This window comes from Leptopilina heterotoma, unplaced genomic scaffold (assembly GCF_015476425.1).
Source record: "Leptopilina heterotoma isolate Lh14 unplaced genomic scaffold, ASM1547642v1 Lhet_57, whole genome shotgun sequence".
Taxonomy (NCBI): domain Eukaryota; kingdom Metazoa; phylum Arthropoda; class Insecta; order Hymenoptera; family Figitidae; genus Leptopilina; species Leptopilina heterotoma.
This window is the reverse complement of record NW_025111127.1, coordinates 523,944-541,444: the sequence shown is the minus strand read 5'-3', so window position 1 is coordinate 541,444 and position 17,501 is coordinate 523,944. Positions and strand designations below refer to the sequence as shown.

At 30.8% G+C, this 17,501-nt stretch overlaps 1 protein-coding gene across 1 annotated transcript; it reads right to left on the bottom strand.

Moving 5' to 3' along the window:
* Positions 1-129: 129 nt before the first annotated feature.
* Positions 130-1,005, bottom strand: LOC122508788. Its single transcript, XM_043622335.1, has one exon. The coding sequence runs from the start codon at positions 1,003-1,005 to the stop codon at positions 130-132; it is 876 nt and encodes a 291-aa protein (XP_043478270.1).
* Positions 1,006-17,501: the final 16,496 nt, after the last annotated feature.

Sequence of the window (17,501 nt, the reverse complement as noted above, 5' to 3'; positions counted from 1 at the left end):
GTTACCTTGAGAATTAAGTTTAAAACCAACTCCAGGAGGCCCTCGTCTTGCTGTTCCTCTTTGATTGAGAGGATGTCCGAACACGTCAATGCTCATTGTTGAAATGAATGATATTTGCTAAAACACATCTTAATATATAATTTTAGCTTCACGTAGTTCCTCAATGATAGACATGATTTCATTATTGTGACTAGGATTTCCAGCAGCTTGAGAAGCCATTAATAGTCTAAGACGGTCAACCAACTCATTTGGATCATCCCAATAGATATATTCTCGTTGAAAATGTTTGTTTGTAATCATAAATTTAGGTAATGAACTACCGCTTACAGATGGCTGTTTGGTAGGTGTTCGAGGGAAGAATTGAGATATAAAATTCAAATACTTGTAACTCTTATCTGTACGTATTGATTCAGAGGAACTGTACTTCTTTTTGTGTGCATTAGTAGCAATCAGAATCTCTTTATAGTTTCTTTCATCAGCTTCACTTATAAACGATCTGGTAGGTTTACTTTTGAATAAAAGTTCAAGTAATCCAGGTGTTTGAAGATATCGTTTATCACCAATTTTAACAAACTGATCTTCAAGAGTTATTGGTGAATCACCAATCATAAGTGATCCATCACTTAGCTTACGTATGCCGTATGTTGAATCTAAACATTGCTTTCTATTATGATTTAATAAGTATAGAAATTTATTACTTATTTTATCATCATCTGGAGATTTTTCAGTTTCACTTTCATAGTTTATGCTATCATCCTCTTTCTGCTCTTTCTTTTCAACCTTAACATTTTCAATCTTGACATTTTCATGTTCACTGTCTGTCAAGTTGATAATTTTTTGTAAGGGTTGAATTATCGGTTTGAAAGTTTCATTTAACACATTTTCAGCTTCTTCTTTTCCTAATTTTAACATACGATGTTTTCGCCTAATTGCCTCACTAGCTTTAGCAATTTGATGAAGATATTCTTTTTCTTTATGAAACATGTTATTATTACAAGGTTTCATATTGAACTAACAATATTTTAGAAATGATCTTATATTTATAGTGTTACAAAGCTATCAAATCCTTTTCTATATCTTCCATCATTTAAATCAGAATCCTTATCAATTACTACAAATCCATATTTGTCTGAATTCCAACATGTTGAACATAATTCTCGAAATTGATTAAATGTCATGTCAGTATTAACATGATCATCATAAACATGTCTTAAATTTTTCTCATCTTGACGAAAAAGAACTAGTAAATTAACATTATCACGTACTAAATGTTTAGGAACGCGGGCATATGTTTGACAAAGATAAAAAGAATCAACATCAACATGTCTACCCATGCAAAAGAATGCCCTTACATTATCTTGCTTCTCGCAAGCAATATCATCAAATATAAATATTGAATTCCGTTTTGCATCTTTAGGAGTAATGACTTCTTCATGCTCACTAAATGGTAAATACTCTACTCCTTCAACATTACTTACAACTTGTTCCAAGAATTTATACTTGGGTTGATGTAGAGACTTTGAGTACAAGTAAATATTATCAAATCTAAGACCATTAGGATGTAAAATTAAAGAAAGCAGTACATTTGTCTTTCCACAATTTGATGGTCCACAAAAAATAGCTCGAATACTACCTGATAACAAGCTACCATGACGCTTCACTTTCTTGTCTTGTTGTTCAACAATCGAGTCTAGATTGACGACTGGCAGCTTGTGAAGTTGTTCCTTGAACCGCATCCTGATTTAGACTGCCGCTAAAGGTATAAATACAGCGCTTATATAGCTCACAAGTCATTCTAATTTTAACTTTCACAGAGTAAGGTATGATTATATATCATCACTCTCGAGGAAAAGGTTTAATTAATAAACTTATAAACAAGTTGCCATTTGAATTACATTTGCCAGGTTATCAATATTGTGGACCTGGTACAAAGTTAGCAAAACGTCTAGACCGAGGTGATCCAGGTGTTAATCCATTAGACGCCGCTTGTAAAGAGCACGATATTGCTTACTCGAAAAATCGAGAAAACGTTGAAAAAAGAAACGCTGCTGATAGAGTATTAGCTGACAAAGCGTGGCAACGTGTATTTGCTCCAGACGCACAATATAGTGAAAGAGCTGCAGCTTACGCAATAACAAACGCTATGAAAGCAAAATCAAAATTTGGAATGGGAGTAAAGAAGAAGACAAAGTCAAAGAAACGAGTAAAGAAGACAAAATCAAAAAAACGAGTAAATCTTAGAAAAATTGTGGATGCTGCAAGAAAATCAATAATTCCTGGTAATGATGCTCGATCAACAATAAAGTCAGCTATTGAAACAGCTCGAAAAGCTGTAAGGAAAGCAGGTGGTAGAGAAAAGGTTTTAACACCTCGAATTCTACCTGTTCCATCAAAAGTTGGTGGTCTGTTACCATTAATTCCAATTTTTGCTGGGCTAAGTGCACTTGGAGCACTTACTGGGGGAGCTGCTGGTGTAGCAAAAGCTGTTAATGATGCAAGTGCAGCAAAAGAGCAGTTGAAGGAAGCTCAGCGTCACAATAGAGAGTTGGAAGCAGTTGCACTTGGTAAAGGTCTACATTTAAAACCATACCGACAAGGGTTGGGACTTCATTTAAAACCATACGTTAAAGGACAAGGTATTAAGAGACAATGTACGAAAAAAAAAGTTTAAAGCTACCTCAACGAGCACTTACTGATCTAGATTTACTTAAATATGCTAAAGAAATGAAAATTCCTCATTTTCGAGGAGTTTTTATGCGAAATGAACTACCTATAAGAGGTCCTCGAAAAAATGAATCCGCCATTATTAATTTAGATGATAAAGATGGTTCTGGAACTCATTGGGTTGCATATAAAAAAGTTAATAATAAAGCAGTATACTTTGATAGTTTTGGTAATCTTCAACCACCCTATGAACTTGTCAATTACTTAGGTTATAATACTTTAATACAGTATAATCATCAAAATTATCAAGTTTATAATAGCTTTAATTGTGGTCATTTATGTCTGCAATTCTTATGTGGACAGCTTGAATTAACTCAAAAATATATTCTATATAAGTGATTGTAAGTCATTCCACCTAATCAGTTTATAAAAAGTCATCAACATGGAAGAATCTTTTACTCTGACTATCTCAGGTAATTCATCTGTCCTGGAGGCAGAATATTTTCCTCCTATAGAATTATTATCTAATAAAAATTATGTACTTGGCTTAGTTGAATTACTAACTTTCAATTCAATTCCTAATATCGATCAAGGTAAAAATAAATTTTATATTGGTGATAAAGTGATTACTATACCTCCTGGAAGTTATGAAATTGAAGATATTGAAAAATATATTCAAAACTCTATTGAAAATGGATCTGAAATTGTAAGAATCAAACCTAACAATAATACTTTACGTAGTGAAATAACAAGCAGCCTTGAAGTGAGTTTTGAACAAAACGATTCAATTGGTAAATTATTAGGATTTACTCCACGAATATTGACAGCTAATAAGCCTCATACGTCAGATGTACCAGTAGCCATTCTTAAGGTAAATGCTATCAGAATTGAATGTAACATTACTACTGGAGCATACATAAATAATAAAAAGGTACACACAATTCACGAATTTTTTCCAATTGTACCAGCTGGATATAAGATTGTGGAAGTTCCATCTCACGTCATTTACCTTCCAATCGCCGTGAAGACAATACATAATATTCAAGTAAGAATCGTTGATCAAGACGGAGATTTAATAAATTTTAGAGGTGAAACTATAACAATTCGATTACACGTTAAATCAACGTAATGGGAATTGTATTTCATAGAAAAACTGGTGGAAGCTATATAAAAGAGTTACCATGTCAGAAGTCATTCATTCCTCAATCAGTTCGCAAGAGACTAACATCTCAGAACATACTATTTCTGAAGCAGCTCGGCCTAAGAGTTTATCAAGAAAACAAGGGAAAAAATTAATTTTTCACATACTTTTTATTTGTTGTTGTAACAAAAATGGAAGAAATTTTAAACATTCTAAGTCCAGTTAAATTTGATAATTCTGTGGCACACTATGAGATTCATGCACATCAACCATACGTGTCATCAGCATTCAATAACAGTGACGAGATTCGAATTGCAGTTCAACATCAAGACTTGTACATTCTTCCCTCTAAAAGTACTTTACACGTCACTGGCAGAATTGTTAAGCCAAACAATACGCTTGTAACTAATACAAAGTTAATTAGCAATGGTATTTCCTACCTGTTTAATGAGATTCGTTATGAATTAAATGGTGTTGAAATTGATCGCTCTAAAAATGTTGGTATTACAACCACAATGAAAAATCTAATTTCTCAAACACCTAATCAAATGATTTACTCTGAAAATGCTGGTTATCTACCTTATGATGATGATAGTAGAGTAACAAATGATGCTGGATATTTTGATGTAAATATTCCACTAAGTATGATTATTGGTTTTGCTGAAGACTATCGAAAGATTGTTGTAAATGCAAAACATGAACTTATTTTAACAAGATCTCGTACTGATCTCAATGCTGTAGTAAACATTGGAGCAGCTGAGCGTGAAGAATTTAAAATTATAATTAATAAAGTTGAATGGTTGATTCCATATTTAATGGTAAATGATCGCCAAAAAATTGAATTATTGAAATTTATTGAAAAAGACTCACTTATAACAATGAGTTTTAGATCATGGGATTTGTATGAGTATCCTATGATTCCTGCCACTCAAAAGCACGTGTGGACTGTAAAAACTTCAACACAAGTTGAAAAACCTCGATATGTTATTCTTGGTTTTCAAACAAATCGAAAAGAAGATCAAGGAAGGTATGCAAATTTATTTGATACCTGTAATCTTCTCAATGTTAAACTTTTCTTAAACTCACAGTACTATCCTTATGGAGATTTAAATTTAAATTTTACTCAAAACAAATTTTCCATACTATATGAAATGTATTGTAATTTTCAACCATCCTACTATGGAAAAGAATCTGAACCTTTATTAACTAGAAATAACTTTAAAGATTATGCACCATTGGCTGTTATTGATTGCTCAAAACAAAACGAATTTCTAAAACAAGCATCTGTAGATGTGCGATTGGAATTTGAAGCAAGTGTAAATTTTCCAGCCAATACAGCTGCATATTGCCTTATAATTCACGACCGCATTATACAGTATACACCAATCAGCGGCGTTGTTAAAAAAGTAACGTGATTGGTGGAAATAATGACCAATCATAGAAGACATCGGTAGTGGGGGTATTTGGAGTGGTGGGGGAAAGGCTATAAAGAGAGCGTCTCTCTAAGGCTTGAGCCATTATTCTATTTCAGATACCATGGCGTACGTCGTAGATATTCAGTGCTTCAAGAGACCATACAACGAGTTTGTCATCAAAGAGTTGGCGATTCTACCACTTCAACAAGATGCTCATCCATTGGTCTACCTCTTCGAGCCGCCATATGCCTGGAGTCGATTGCCTGCAAGATACAAATGTGAGAATCGATGGCTTACAAATAATTATCATGGTATCGATTGGGCTGCTGGTGACGTATCTTATGAAGAATTACAACCTATAATAAAAGAAGTATTAATAGGTACACCTACTGTTTATGTAAAAGGTTTAGAAAAACAAAAATGGTTAGAAAAATATACGCTAAATGTATTTAATTTAGATGATTTTAAATGTCCGTCGCTAAAAAGTTTAAGCGTAGATAGTTCATCTACATGTACAAATCACACACGTAGCTTTAGCAACTGTGCTGTGAAAAATGTATGTAATCTACGAAATTGGTTGATACAACCATCGAATGTACTACGAAATAATATAGAAAATAATGATGAAGTTGACAATGATTGTACATTGAAAGATTTTTATAATGATTGTGAAAATTTCCTATATAATGAATAAATGTATTAAATGTCTATTAATGTTTACTTTAATTAACCTTTTCCTATCCTATTATCTTTATTACACATGTGAAAAACTATTAAACATGTTAAAACTAATCTAGACTTGTCTTATGACGTCACAAAGTGGGCGTGGCTCAATAATAAAAAGTGGGGGTATTTTACAAACATAAAAAGCTATTTCGCATGCGTAAAATAGTGGTAGGGGTACTGCGCATGCGTAAAAGTAATGGTGGGGATAATGCGTGATATTTGGGTATAAATAGAGGCACCTTGAGCTCTAAAGCTCATTCTGTTTTGTAACTTCACAAAGTATTATCTCTAAGAAAAGATGGATCTAACCAAAATCAACGCCATTGGTCGCATGGATGCTTTCCTAGCTACGAAGCCGCTATCCGAGCTGACTCCTGGACATAAGTATCCTATAACGAAGATCCAGGTTGTCAACACCAGGTATGGAGTCAAGGTCGTCGTTGAGGTGGATAAAAAGTTCAATACATTCCTACCTTCAAGATTTGTACCAATGTTCACTGATGACTCTATATGCTTGGATCAGATGCAAGAAGCTATTAGTTCTGGACAATTACGGCTGAAGTATATTGGTGGTCCATACAACCATATTGAATTTAAAATAAAACAAGTGTAAATATTGTATATTGAATATAATAAATGTATGAAATGTTATTAATACTGTATTTAATTACATACCTTCACTAGTATTACGTTAGATAATAAGGTATACATTTTAAGGTTATGTTTAATAAAATAGATTTTAAGGTTATGTTTAATACAATGGATTTTAAGGTTATGTTTAGTAATGTTATGAAAAAATTATATTAGTAAACTAGAAATTCAAGAAAAAAATATTATTGCAGAGTTCGGAAAAAAGGTTCTAGAAAAATAGAAATTAGAAGAATAATTTATTTAACATAAACAAGCTTAAGTGATGTTAAAATGGTATAAAATATTTATATAATTTTTATTTACTTACTATTATTATATTTCACACTCAAGAACACGCACCATTTATTGGATTATTATGTTCTAAAAACAAAATAGTGGACATGAATGCCCGGGAAATTTCAAAACAAAAAATAGTAGACTGCAATACCTGTGAAATTAAATTTTTAATGGCGCCATTTAGCGGTCTAACCTAAAACTAACTCGATCGGTAAAACAAATGCCTACATTATCGACCGAGTTAAAATTTCTACCAGATCCCTACCTTACCGACTGCTGATAAAGTAGAAATCTGCATTACCGATCTGGTGTAATTCAATTTGAATTCAAACAGCTTATTGTTTATTCAATAAATTTTAATTGCATTAGTAAACATTACATCAGTTTTAATTGTAGAACTCTAAACTTATTTTAATTATAAGCAATGCCCGGGAAATTTAAAAAATCAAGATAGTAGTTTGCAACGCTTGTAAAATTAAATTTTAGTGGACCCATCTATTTGGTTGACCTTAAACTATGTAGAAAAATATAGTAGAGAGCAATGCCCACGAAATTCAAAAAGTCTTATAAATTATATATACCAATTATAAATCTTTTTACTAATTTTTGTGGCGACATCTACTAGGTTGACCTTGAACATTGTCGGTAAAACAAAATGGTGAATAGCAACGCCCGCGAAATTTAAAAATTAAAGTGGCGCCATCTTTTGGTTTAACCTTGAACCCTGTCGGTAAAGCAAAATGGTGGATAGTAACGCCCGCGAAATTTAAAAATTAAAGTGGCGCCATCTTTTGGTTTAACCTTGAACCCTGTCGGTAAAGCAAAATGGTGGATAGTAACGCCCGCGAAATTTAAAAATTAAAGTGGCGCCATCTTTTGGTTTAATCTTGAACCCTGTCGGTAAAGCAAAATGGTGGATAGTAACGCCCGCGAAATTTAAAAATTAAAGTGGCGCCATCTTTTGGTTTAATCTTGAACCCTGTCGGTAAAACAGAGCACCCCTTTTAACCCACTTAAAAGTTTAAAAATAAATTTTTAAATTTCCCGCCAAGCTGATTTGAATTCGCTGGTGGCGCCATCTATGTGTTTAACATTGAACACTGTCGGTAAAACAGAGCACCCCTTCTAACCCACTTGAAAGTTTAAAAATTTAAATTTCCCGCCAAGAGGGTTTGGAATTCGCTAGTGGCGCTATCTATCGGTTGATCGTTGAACCCTGTCGGTAAAACAGAGCGCCCCTTTAACCCACTTAAAACTATGAAAATAAAAATTTAAATTACCCGCCAAACTGATTAGAATTTGCTGGTGGCGCCATCTAGCGGTGGCGGCCGGAACTAAAAAAAATCGGTCGGTAAAACAGAGAACCCTTTCTAAGCCACTTGAAAGTTTAAAAATAAAAATTTAAATATCCCGCCATAGGGGTTTGAATTCGCTGGTGGCGCCATCTAGCGGTTTAACTTCAAACTAACTCAGTCGGTAAAACAGATCCATACCTTATCGGTTGAGTCAAAATTGCTGTCAGATCCTACCTTACCGACTGCTGATAAAGTAGAAATCTGCATTACCGACTGAGGGTACTTAGCCGAGATCAGAACCTGGGGCAGAACTCTCCTAGCTATACTACTGTTATTTTAATTTGTATGATAAAAAACATCAGTTTTCATCTTGAAGAGCGTTTCAAACTCTATCCGAATCAACAAAAAAAGTGAAAAATGATTTTTTGACATGTAAGGTCCCTTTTCATAGACCAGGTCACATATATATATATATATATGGGTGATTCTCCTGAAAGAGACCCTTTTTTGTTTGAATTACTAAAAAATTAAATTATTATTATTTTTACTTTTCTTTTCATTAATAAGTTTTGAAGATGTTTAAGGAGATACGACCTCCAGCAACATTTTATTATTATGTGTTCTACACTGTAAAAAAAAGGTTCTAAATTAGAGCTAATTTCGGTATTAAAATAGAACCAAATTACGATTTAGTACCAAAATTGGTACTAAATTAGTACCTTTTTTTTACAGTGTAGAGGTGAAGTATAATAAATTATAACTTTTAAATGAATGATTTTGTAAAAAAAAACTCGGTAGGAATTTTAAAAATTCGAAAATTCATAACTCGAAAATTTGGACAATTATACAAAAATAAAAACCGCTGCCAAGTTGTATACTTCCTCATAGAGATAAAAATAATAGAAATAATTATATGAATAACTTTTTATAAATATGGTAAAAGTGATTGAATTTGGAGTCAATCAATGTATTTTTAAATACACTACAAGATAGTTACAATAATTTAATAGTTAAATCAAAATTTTCAAACAAAAAAGTTGAGAAAATGTCATTTTTTACAATTTTTGGTTTTTAAAATACCAATAATTTCGAAATTTATTATCGAATTAGGTTCAAAAATAGGTCAATCGAAGCTTTTTTTAATGCTCTACAAGTTGGTAACGATAATTTTAAAGTTACTTCTACGTTTTTCAACAAAATTTTCAAAAAAGTCTTATTTTCCAAAATTTTTGATTTTTAAAAGTTTATTATCTTCGGTCAATGTGGACGAAAAATGTTCAATCAGGGCTCAAAAGATGCGTCTAAAAAAACTCTACAAAATTATGAAAAAACATTTATAGGTATCCTAACATTTTTTTAAAGTTATGGGCAAAAAACGTTTTTTTGCAAAATTAAAAATAAAAAAAAAATTAGTTAAACTTTATTAATATATCAAAAAGTACTATCGCTTTATGTCCGCAGGTGAGATCTACAATTTTAAAAAAAATTCAGCCCAAAAGCTCTTCATGATTTCGAGATATTTATGAAAATGTGATGTTTACACACACACACACACACACACACGGAATGACATTTTTTAAAAATGTCATTTTTGAACTCCTGAGGTTAAATAACATAAAGATATGTCAAAAAATCGAACTCAAAAATTTTGGTATTGCAATACTTCCTCTATGAGGAAGTAAAATATAAGTATATCTGTTTTTTTATAAAAAACGAGAAAAAATATGTTTAACCAGTTTTAAAATAGTAATATTTCTACTGAAAATTAATTAAAAATAACTGATTTTCAGTTATTTTTTACTGCAAAACAGTTATCTTTAACTGATTCAGAAGCAAAAGTCAGTCACTGATTGTCAGTTAGCCCATTTAGTCCCAAAAGTTCGCTAAAAAAATTAACACATCGTGTTTCTTATGTATTTTTTCGTCCTCTTTCAGAATTTGCAAGAAAATTTAACTTTTGACTTAAAGATTAAAAGTTATGATGGTTTGAACAAAAAAAACATCAAATTTTTTGGTTTTTGTTTCATTAAAACTACATTTTTAACCCCTTGGCTGTCAACGAGATTTTCACTGTTTGGGCCAAAAGTGTGTTGAAAAAATTTTTAATGGATTTTTATGAAACTTGGTACCCTAAGGTTTCTGGGGTCGCTGATTACGAATCTGACATCAGTTTTTCGAAATTCGAAATGGTGGATCCAAAATGGCGGAAATTTTTTTCAAAATTCGTCGAATTTGCTTGAAACTTGTTACTCAGGGGTTTTAAGGGTCGCTGATTACGAATCGAACATTAGTTTTCCAAAATTCAAAATGGCGAATCCAATATGCCAAACAACGAAATAAAAAATTGATCAGATTGTCTTGAAACTGAATACTTGGGGATTTTCAGGGTGGCTGATTACGATTCTGAAATCAGTTTTTCAAAATTCAAAATATCTGGTTCAATATGGCGGAAAACTTTTTAAAATTTATTGAATTTGTTTGAAGCTGGTTAATCTGACATATGTATGATAATTTTTGGTGAAATAAAATTTCGATAAATACCCTGAATAAATAATGCCAGATTCGTAATCAGCGACCCTAAAAACCCCTGAGTATTCAGTTTCAAGCCATTATAATTAATTTTTTATTTTGTCGTCGGCCATATTGGATCCGCCATTTTGAATTTTTTAAGACTAGTGTTAGATTCGTAATCAGCGACCCTTAAAACCCCCAAGTAACAAGTTTCAAGCAAATTCGACGAATTTTGAAAAAATTTCTGCCATCTTGGATCCGCCATTTTGAATTTCGAAAAACTGATGTCAGATTCGTAATCAGCGACCCCAAAAACCCCCGAGTACTACGTTTCAAGTCAATCTGATCAATTTTTTTATTTTGTTGTCCGCCATATTGGATCCGCCATTTTGAATTTTGGAAAACGAATGTCATATTCGTAATCAGCGACCTCGAAAACCGCCGAGTAACCGGTTTCAGGAACATTTAAGAAGTTTTTAATCACCTTTTTTAAGTTGCGCATATATGCGTCATGAACCACTTTTGGCCAGTTTAGTTTTGCGCATATATATGCGTCAGCGACAGTCAACGGGTTAATTTGAAATCGCTTCAGGAAAAATTTGGACTGACAAAATATCACGTCCGAAATGTAAGACCTTTCATTTAGGCATTGCTGAAAATTTTAATTTTTTCGAAATTCAAAATGGCGACTCAAAAATGGCCTACAAAATATCTAAAAATTTGAATAGTCAGAAAAATTAATTCTAGACACATTTTCTTATCACAAATGACTAAAATTAGTATACAAATAACATCTATGATAAAATTTTATCACTATGACTAATTTAACAATATTTTAAACAATTTTTATAAACAAATTCTTTTCTTTAAAGTCACAAATATTGAAAAAAATTTGTTTGTTTACATATAGCTCTTATTTTGATAGTTGCAATGAATGTTGAGGATAAAAATAGTTTAACATCATTACTTAACAATTTTATAATCAAATGAAGAACTGACAATAATTGAAGCTGAAAAATAGTATCTACTATCACCGACTTTTTTACTGTTCTCTTAATGAATCTTGGAGGTAAAAATTATTAACCACAATTATTTAACAACTTTATAAACAATTGTTATAAACAAATTTCTAATTAACAACAAGTAAACATGAAAAAATTTCGTTTTTTCCTTTACTATTTTTTTCAATAGGATTAATGAATCTTGAAACTTTAATATACCTACTAATATTTTTCAATAAAGTTATAAACAATTGCTGTAAGCAAATCACATTTTAACAACAATTGAATATAAAGAAATAGTTTTTTCTAACACACGCACGGAAAGTACATCATTTCTTACCTGTGTAGAGGGTGGAAAGTATGTCTTTTCCGACGAGAGGGAGGGAATGTTACTTTACCTCCCTCTGACGTCATAACGGGGAGAGAAAAGTATACTTTACCTCCCCGTGACGTCATAGCGGGGAGAGAAAAGTACTTTACCTCCCTGTCGTCCAAAATCACATGTAATATATTTTAATAACAATGTATATAAAGATAAAATGTATCTTTATTTACGCCTAATATATGTTTTATTGGAAATTGTTAAAATTGTTAAATTGTTTTTTTTGTTTAAAATTGATTTAATTGTTAAATTGTTAAAATTGTTAAATTGTTGTTTATTGTTATTGTTAAAATTGTTAATTTTTAATAATTAATCATTTTAAAAAATTATACTATGTATTATTATAATAAACTTTCGGTTGAAAACACTATTGTCGTTAAAATTTTGTATATGAAGTAATTGTACTTTCCGTTTACGTGTGTTAGAAAAAATAGTATGTGCACCACGGGTGGAAATCTTCTATTTTCCTTCCTAGATGCACAATATACTATTTTCTTTTCATATACTATTTTCTATGTCATTTCTATGTGAGAGTAAAGCCAATACCACCACTTTACCTTCAGCTAATGTAAATAAATAATTTGTTTATAACTTTATTGAAAAATATTAATAGGTAAATTAAAATTTCAAGATTCATTAATCCTACAGAAAAAAATAGTAAAGGAGAAGACGAAATTTTGACATGTTTACTTGTTGTTAATTTGAAATTTGTTTATAACAATTGTTTATAACAATTGTTTATAGAGTTGTTAAATAATTGTGGTCAATAATTTTCACCACAAAGATCCATTATAACACTGAGAGAAATGAATGGTTAGAGCAACTACTTTTTTATTAGTAAAGGCAAAATTTATTCTCCCGTCTATTTAGTTAGTAAAATCTAGTAATTTTACCAGTAAGTTTTAATATTTTGCATATCAAACGTAACTATTTAGAATTAGTAAATGTGAAATAGTAAATGCATCCACAAAAATAGTTGGCTTTACCATTTTCGTTAGTAAACGAGAAAAAAAATGTCGGCTTGACATATGACGCATAACATAGTGTTGTCCTCTTAGTGCATTTGTTAAAGTTTTATGTGGTTATTTGTTTCTAACTTTTTGTTATTTTTGTGATAAGAAGAATATCGAGTGTGTGGAAACTGATGAAACTGTCAAAAGAGATATCGAGAGTCGAAGAATGTAAAGGACGTGTAATAAGTGCAACTTGTGAATATTTTGTATACTCGAGGAAAAAGTGCAGTGTTATTTTTGTAAGGATAATGATAATTACTTTTCTAATATTATTCGCACATTAAAAAATATGTTTATCATGTCTTTATAGTGTGCGAATAATATTAGATAAATAATTGTTGTTATATATTTATTTATTGTAAAATGAACTAAGCAAATGTACCTATTAGAACTTTTATTAGTGGTCCCTACCAACTAAAATAGTTGCCTTTACTAATAGAAAATGGTAAATCTTTTACTATTTAAAAATGGTATCTTCAACTATCCAATTAGCAGCAGTATAGTTTACTAACCAAAATCGTTTTCGTAAGCATTTTATTGGTTGCGATAACTACTCTGTTCTCTCAGTGAAGAGAACAGTAAAAAAGTCGGTGGAAGAAGACACTATTTTTCAGCTTCAATTATTGTCAATTCTTAATTTGTTTATAAAATTGTTAAGTAATGATGTTAAACTATTTTTATCCTCAACATTCATTGCAACTATCAAAATAAGAGCTATATGTAAACAAACAAATTTTTTCAATATTTGTGACATTAAAAAAACAATTTGTTTATAAAAATTGTTTAAAATATTGGTAAATTAGTCATAGTGATAAAATTTTATCATAGATGTTATTTGTATACTAATTTTAGTCATTTGTGATGAGAAAATAAGTCTAGAATATATTTTTCTGACTATTCAAAATTTTAGATATTTTGTCGGCCATTTTTGAGCCGCCATTTTGAATTTCGAAAAAATTAAAATTTTTAGCAATGCCTAAATGAAAGGTCATACACTTTGGACGCGATATTTTATCAGTTCAAATTTCCATACACCGAAAAAATAAAATTTCAAAGTGAGAAGAAAATTCCGCTTAACAATTATTTTTACATTTTATTTTTAATATGCGAATATTCATTTACAAAAAAGAGGAATTTTTGTTTATATTTAAAAGTTTTTTTAACTAAAAGATGAATTTTAACCTTTCTTCTTTGTTTGAAATTATTCCTCTCAAATTGAAACAAATTTATACTAGAAAGAAGATTTTTAAGCTGTTTTTTGTTTTTCTGAACGCACCTTCAAACTGCTTAAAAAGTGACATTTAATGGAAAATGTAAAAGAGGAAAATCCTCTTAATTAGAAATGAAAACTTTAGTGCCCATACATAAGAGGAAAAAATGCTGCAAAAGAAGAGGAATAGTCTAAAATTGAAATTATATTTTTTTCGGTGTACATACATGCGTTTTTATCAATGTTCTAGAAATTGGCAGTGGTTTAAAAAAAAATATTCCAACTCTTCCGGAATTGCCCTATTAAATACAAATTGAAATTAATGAAAATTTCGGTTATTGAGATGATTATCCTGACTACTTTTGGAGTAATGCAGCGCGCAGTTAATCATGTGACTGACATTGAATAATCATGTGCCTCGCGAAAAGTACCGAAGAAGTTAAGAATGATATTTTATTTCAGTAGTCATTGGCTTCTGTTGTTAGTCGGTCGTTGCTACTCCACTTTATTCGGAGATGCTACTGTATCGTTTAGGATGCAGCAGCATCAAGATCAATTTATCCTCTTAGAAGAAAACAACACGAAAGAAAAGAGCCTCATTTTTTAATCTCTGTTAGATATAGTAAATAATGGAGATCAACATTGAAAATTGTAAGAAGCTGAATTTGAAAACTTATCTCATCGAAGGATAAAGGTTGCATGTAAAATCAAATATGACAATTAATTCAAATTATAATCAATATGAAGAAATGTAAAACTCCATTTTACTTTAAATCAGAAATAAAATTTGAATAAAAGGGTAAACCAAAGAGTTGTCGGACACTTTTAAATTTTGAATAACTATAAAACCGTATGAGACAAAAGCAATTTGTTTGTTGCTAATCATTTCTGAGATCATCATAAACAAACCTTAGTTTTTGTAATTGAAAAAATTTTTTTTACGGTTTTTGAAGGTGGCCGACTACTGTCGTATTCTTACTTGTTTATTTACTAATTTTTTTATCGAATAAAATTTTTTTTCCATAAACATGATTGGTTTATTAGTTTTATGTGATCGTAAGGAACAATATCACCTAAAAGAATTTGAAAAAAATTTGAATTGCACTTTTTAAGCAGTGTTAATTAAAAAGATTGCTTTAGGTGTCTGACTACTATAAAGTTAAAATAATTAATTTATGACTTGTACAAATCGTTTGCTTATCACTCTTTAATTAAAACCTGATCCTAACAAATATTTTGGAATAGCTTCTGGATGAAAGTTTTTTGTTTTTAAACTGCATAATTTTTTAGGAGGAACGATAGGATAGCAATCTCGAAGAAAAAGAGAAGTGGTTCGACGATTTTAATCTCTTCGAAAGCCCTTGTGGTTCTAAACTAAACACATCTTTGTTTTTCCATATCCTCTTGCTCACACATAGTATTCCTTCTTTTTCTTTATAAATGCTTCATTCCTTTTCTTCTCAATCCACTCTATAGTCTTTTTAGAATCGCTTTACGAAACTACATAAATATATGCATATTTACTGTAGTGTAAATACATAGCAGTCCTGGCAATCCAAATTTTTTTTTGTGTGCCGGTGTTATCAAATTATGCAAAAAATTTTAGACTTTAATGTTTATTATTTTTAATACTTACTTAACAGTTCTACTGTCAATTTCAGGTGACTGCACTAGTTTACGATTCTGAGGTCAGATTTGCAAAATTTTTAAAAATCGATTCGATTTGCCTGACATTTAATACTCAGTGCTCGGGACCCCGGTGAGTTCAAGACTCTATTAAAACGAAAATATTCTTCGGATTAAAAATCGCTATACACACATATTCTACAAAAAAAAAATACAAAAAAAAAATACAATAAAAAGAAATTAATTTTTTTGACTGCCGCAATAAGAATCTCCCCTTAAGAATTTTGAAATTATATTTTCAGCATAATACAAAAATAGTTGTTTATGCAATCCATTTACTAGTGGTATCACCATACTTACAGTTACAAATTTTTTTTACACAATTCTCTTGTAGCGGACTCTAAGGGACGAAGAACATTTGTGACTTCTTTTAGTATTTCTAATCCGGCAGCAGTCGTTGCTCCTAAATCTAATGGTGGTCTGAGATTTTGCGTAAATTATCAGCCATTAAGGGGTCTTGTAACTTTTTAGCCCTAAAATCGGAAGATTTTAAAAAAATGTTTGCTCATAAGTTTTAAAATATAATTAATCAAAAGTTTTTACATGTCATTGTGTATGCTAAGAAGTTTTAAAAAAAGAATTTTAAATTGGAAAAAATATATATATATATACCTTTCTTCTACCGAGGGCGCTTTGTCTACTGGAAAAAATTACTTTCAATTACGGTTGTCACTGTAACTCATAGCAGAATCATCTAAAATAAAAATATCAAACATTATTTCAAAATAGATGACTTAATACAGGACCTAAACCTCGAAATACTCAAAAACATCAAAAATTAAGAAAATGGCAAGCTTTTGAATCTTAAAAAACACAATTTTGTTTTAAATAAATGATATTATATACAAGAAATGTAATTTTTAACATTAGAAGTAAATCAGAGGTTTAGGTCCTGTATTAAGTTGTCCATTTTGAAATAAAATTTGATTTTTTAATTTTAGACGATTCTGCTATGAGCTACAATGACAACCAGTAATTTTTACCAGTGGACAAAGACGATCAGCGGAGAAAGCGTCGAGAAAATTGGCTTATTCCTTACAAAATGGTTGTGGATGCCGTCCGACAGGAGCTCCATCAACCAGAGGTTAATGGACTTTTTAAAACAATGTTTAGAGGTTTTAATTTCGGATAAAGGTTTACCAAAAAAGTGGTGCGATCAGGTTTTCACTTATTTGGACGATTGTATTGTCGTCAGTGCGTGAAGATTTTGATGAACATCTACAAATTTCGTCGTTTGTTTTCGAAGTTTTTCGGGAAGATAAATTGCTCATAAATCGGGGAAAAAGTTGCTTTGCGTGTAAAGATGTTAGATTTCTCGGTTATATTGTCTACAAATTTGGTATGAGACCAAACCCGTAAAAGATCCAAACGATTATCGATTTTCTGGTTCCGAAAGATAGAACTTAACTTAGACATTTTAACGGCACTCAGAAAGAAAATCGTCCTAGATTAGTATACCAAATATCTCGAATTATTTCCTGTATGTACAAGAAATGGGAAGATGGTTGTTAAAGTTCTTGATTCGGTTTT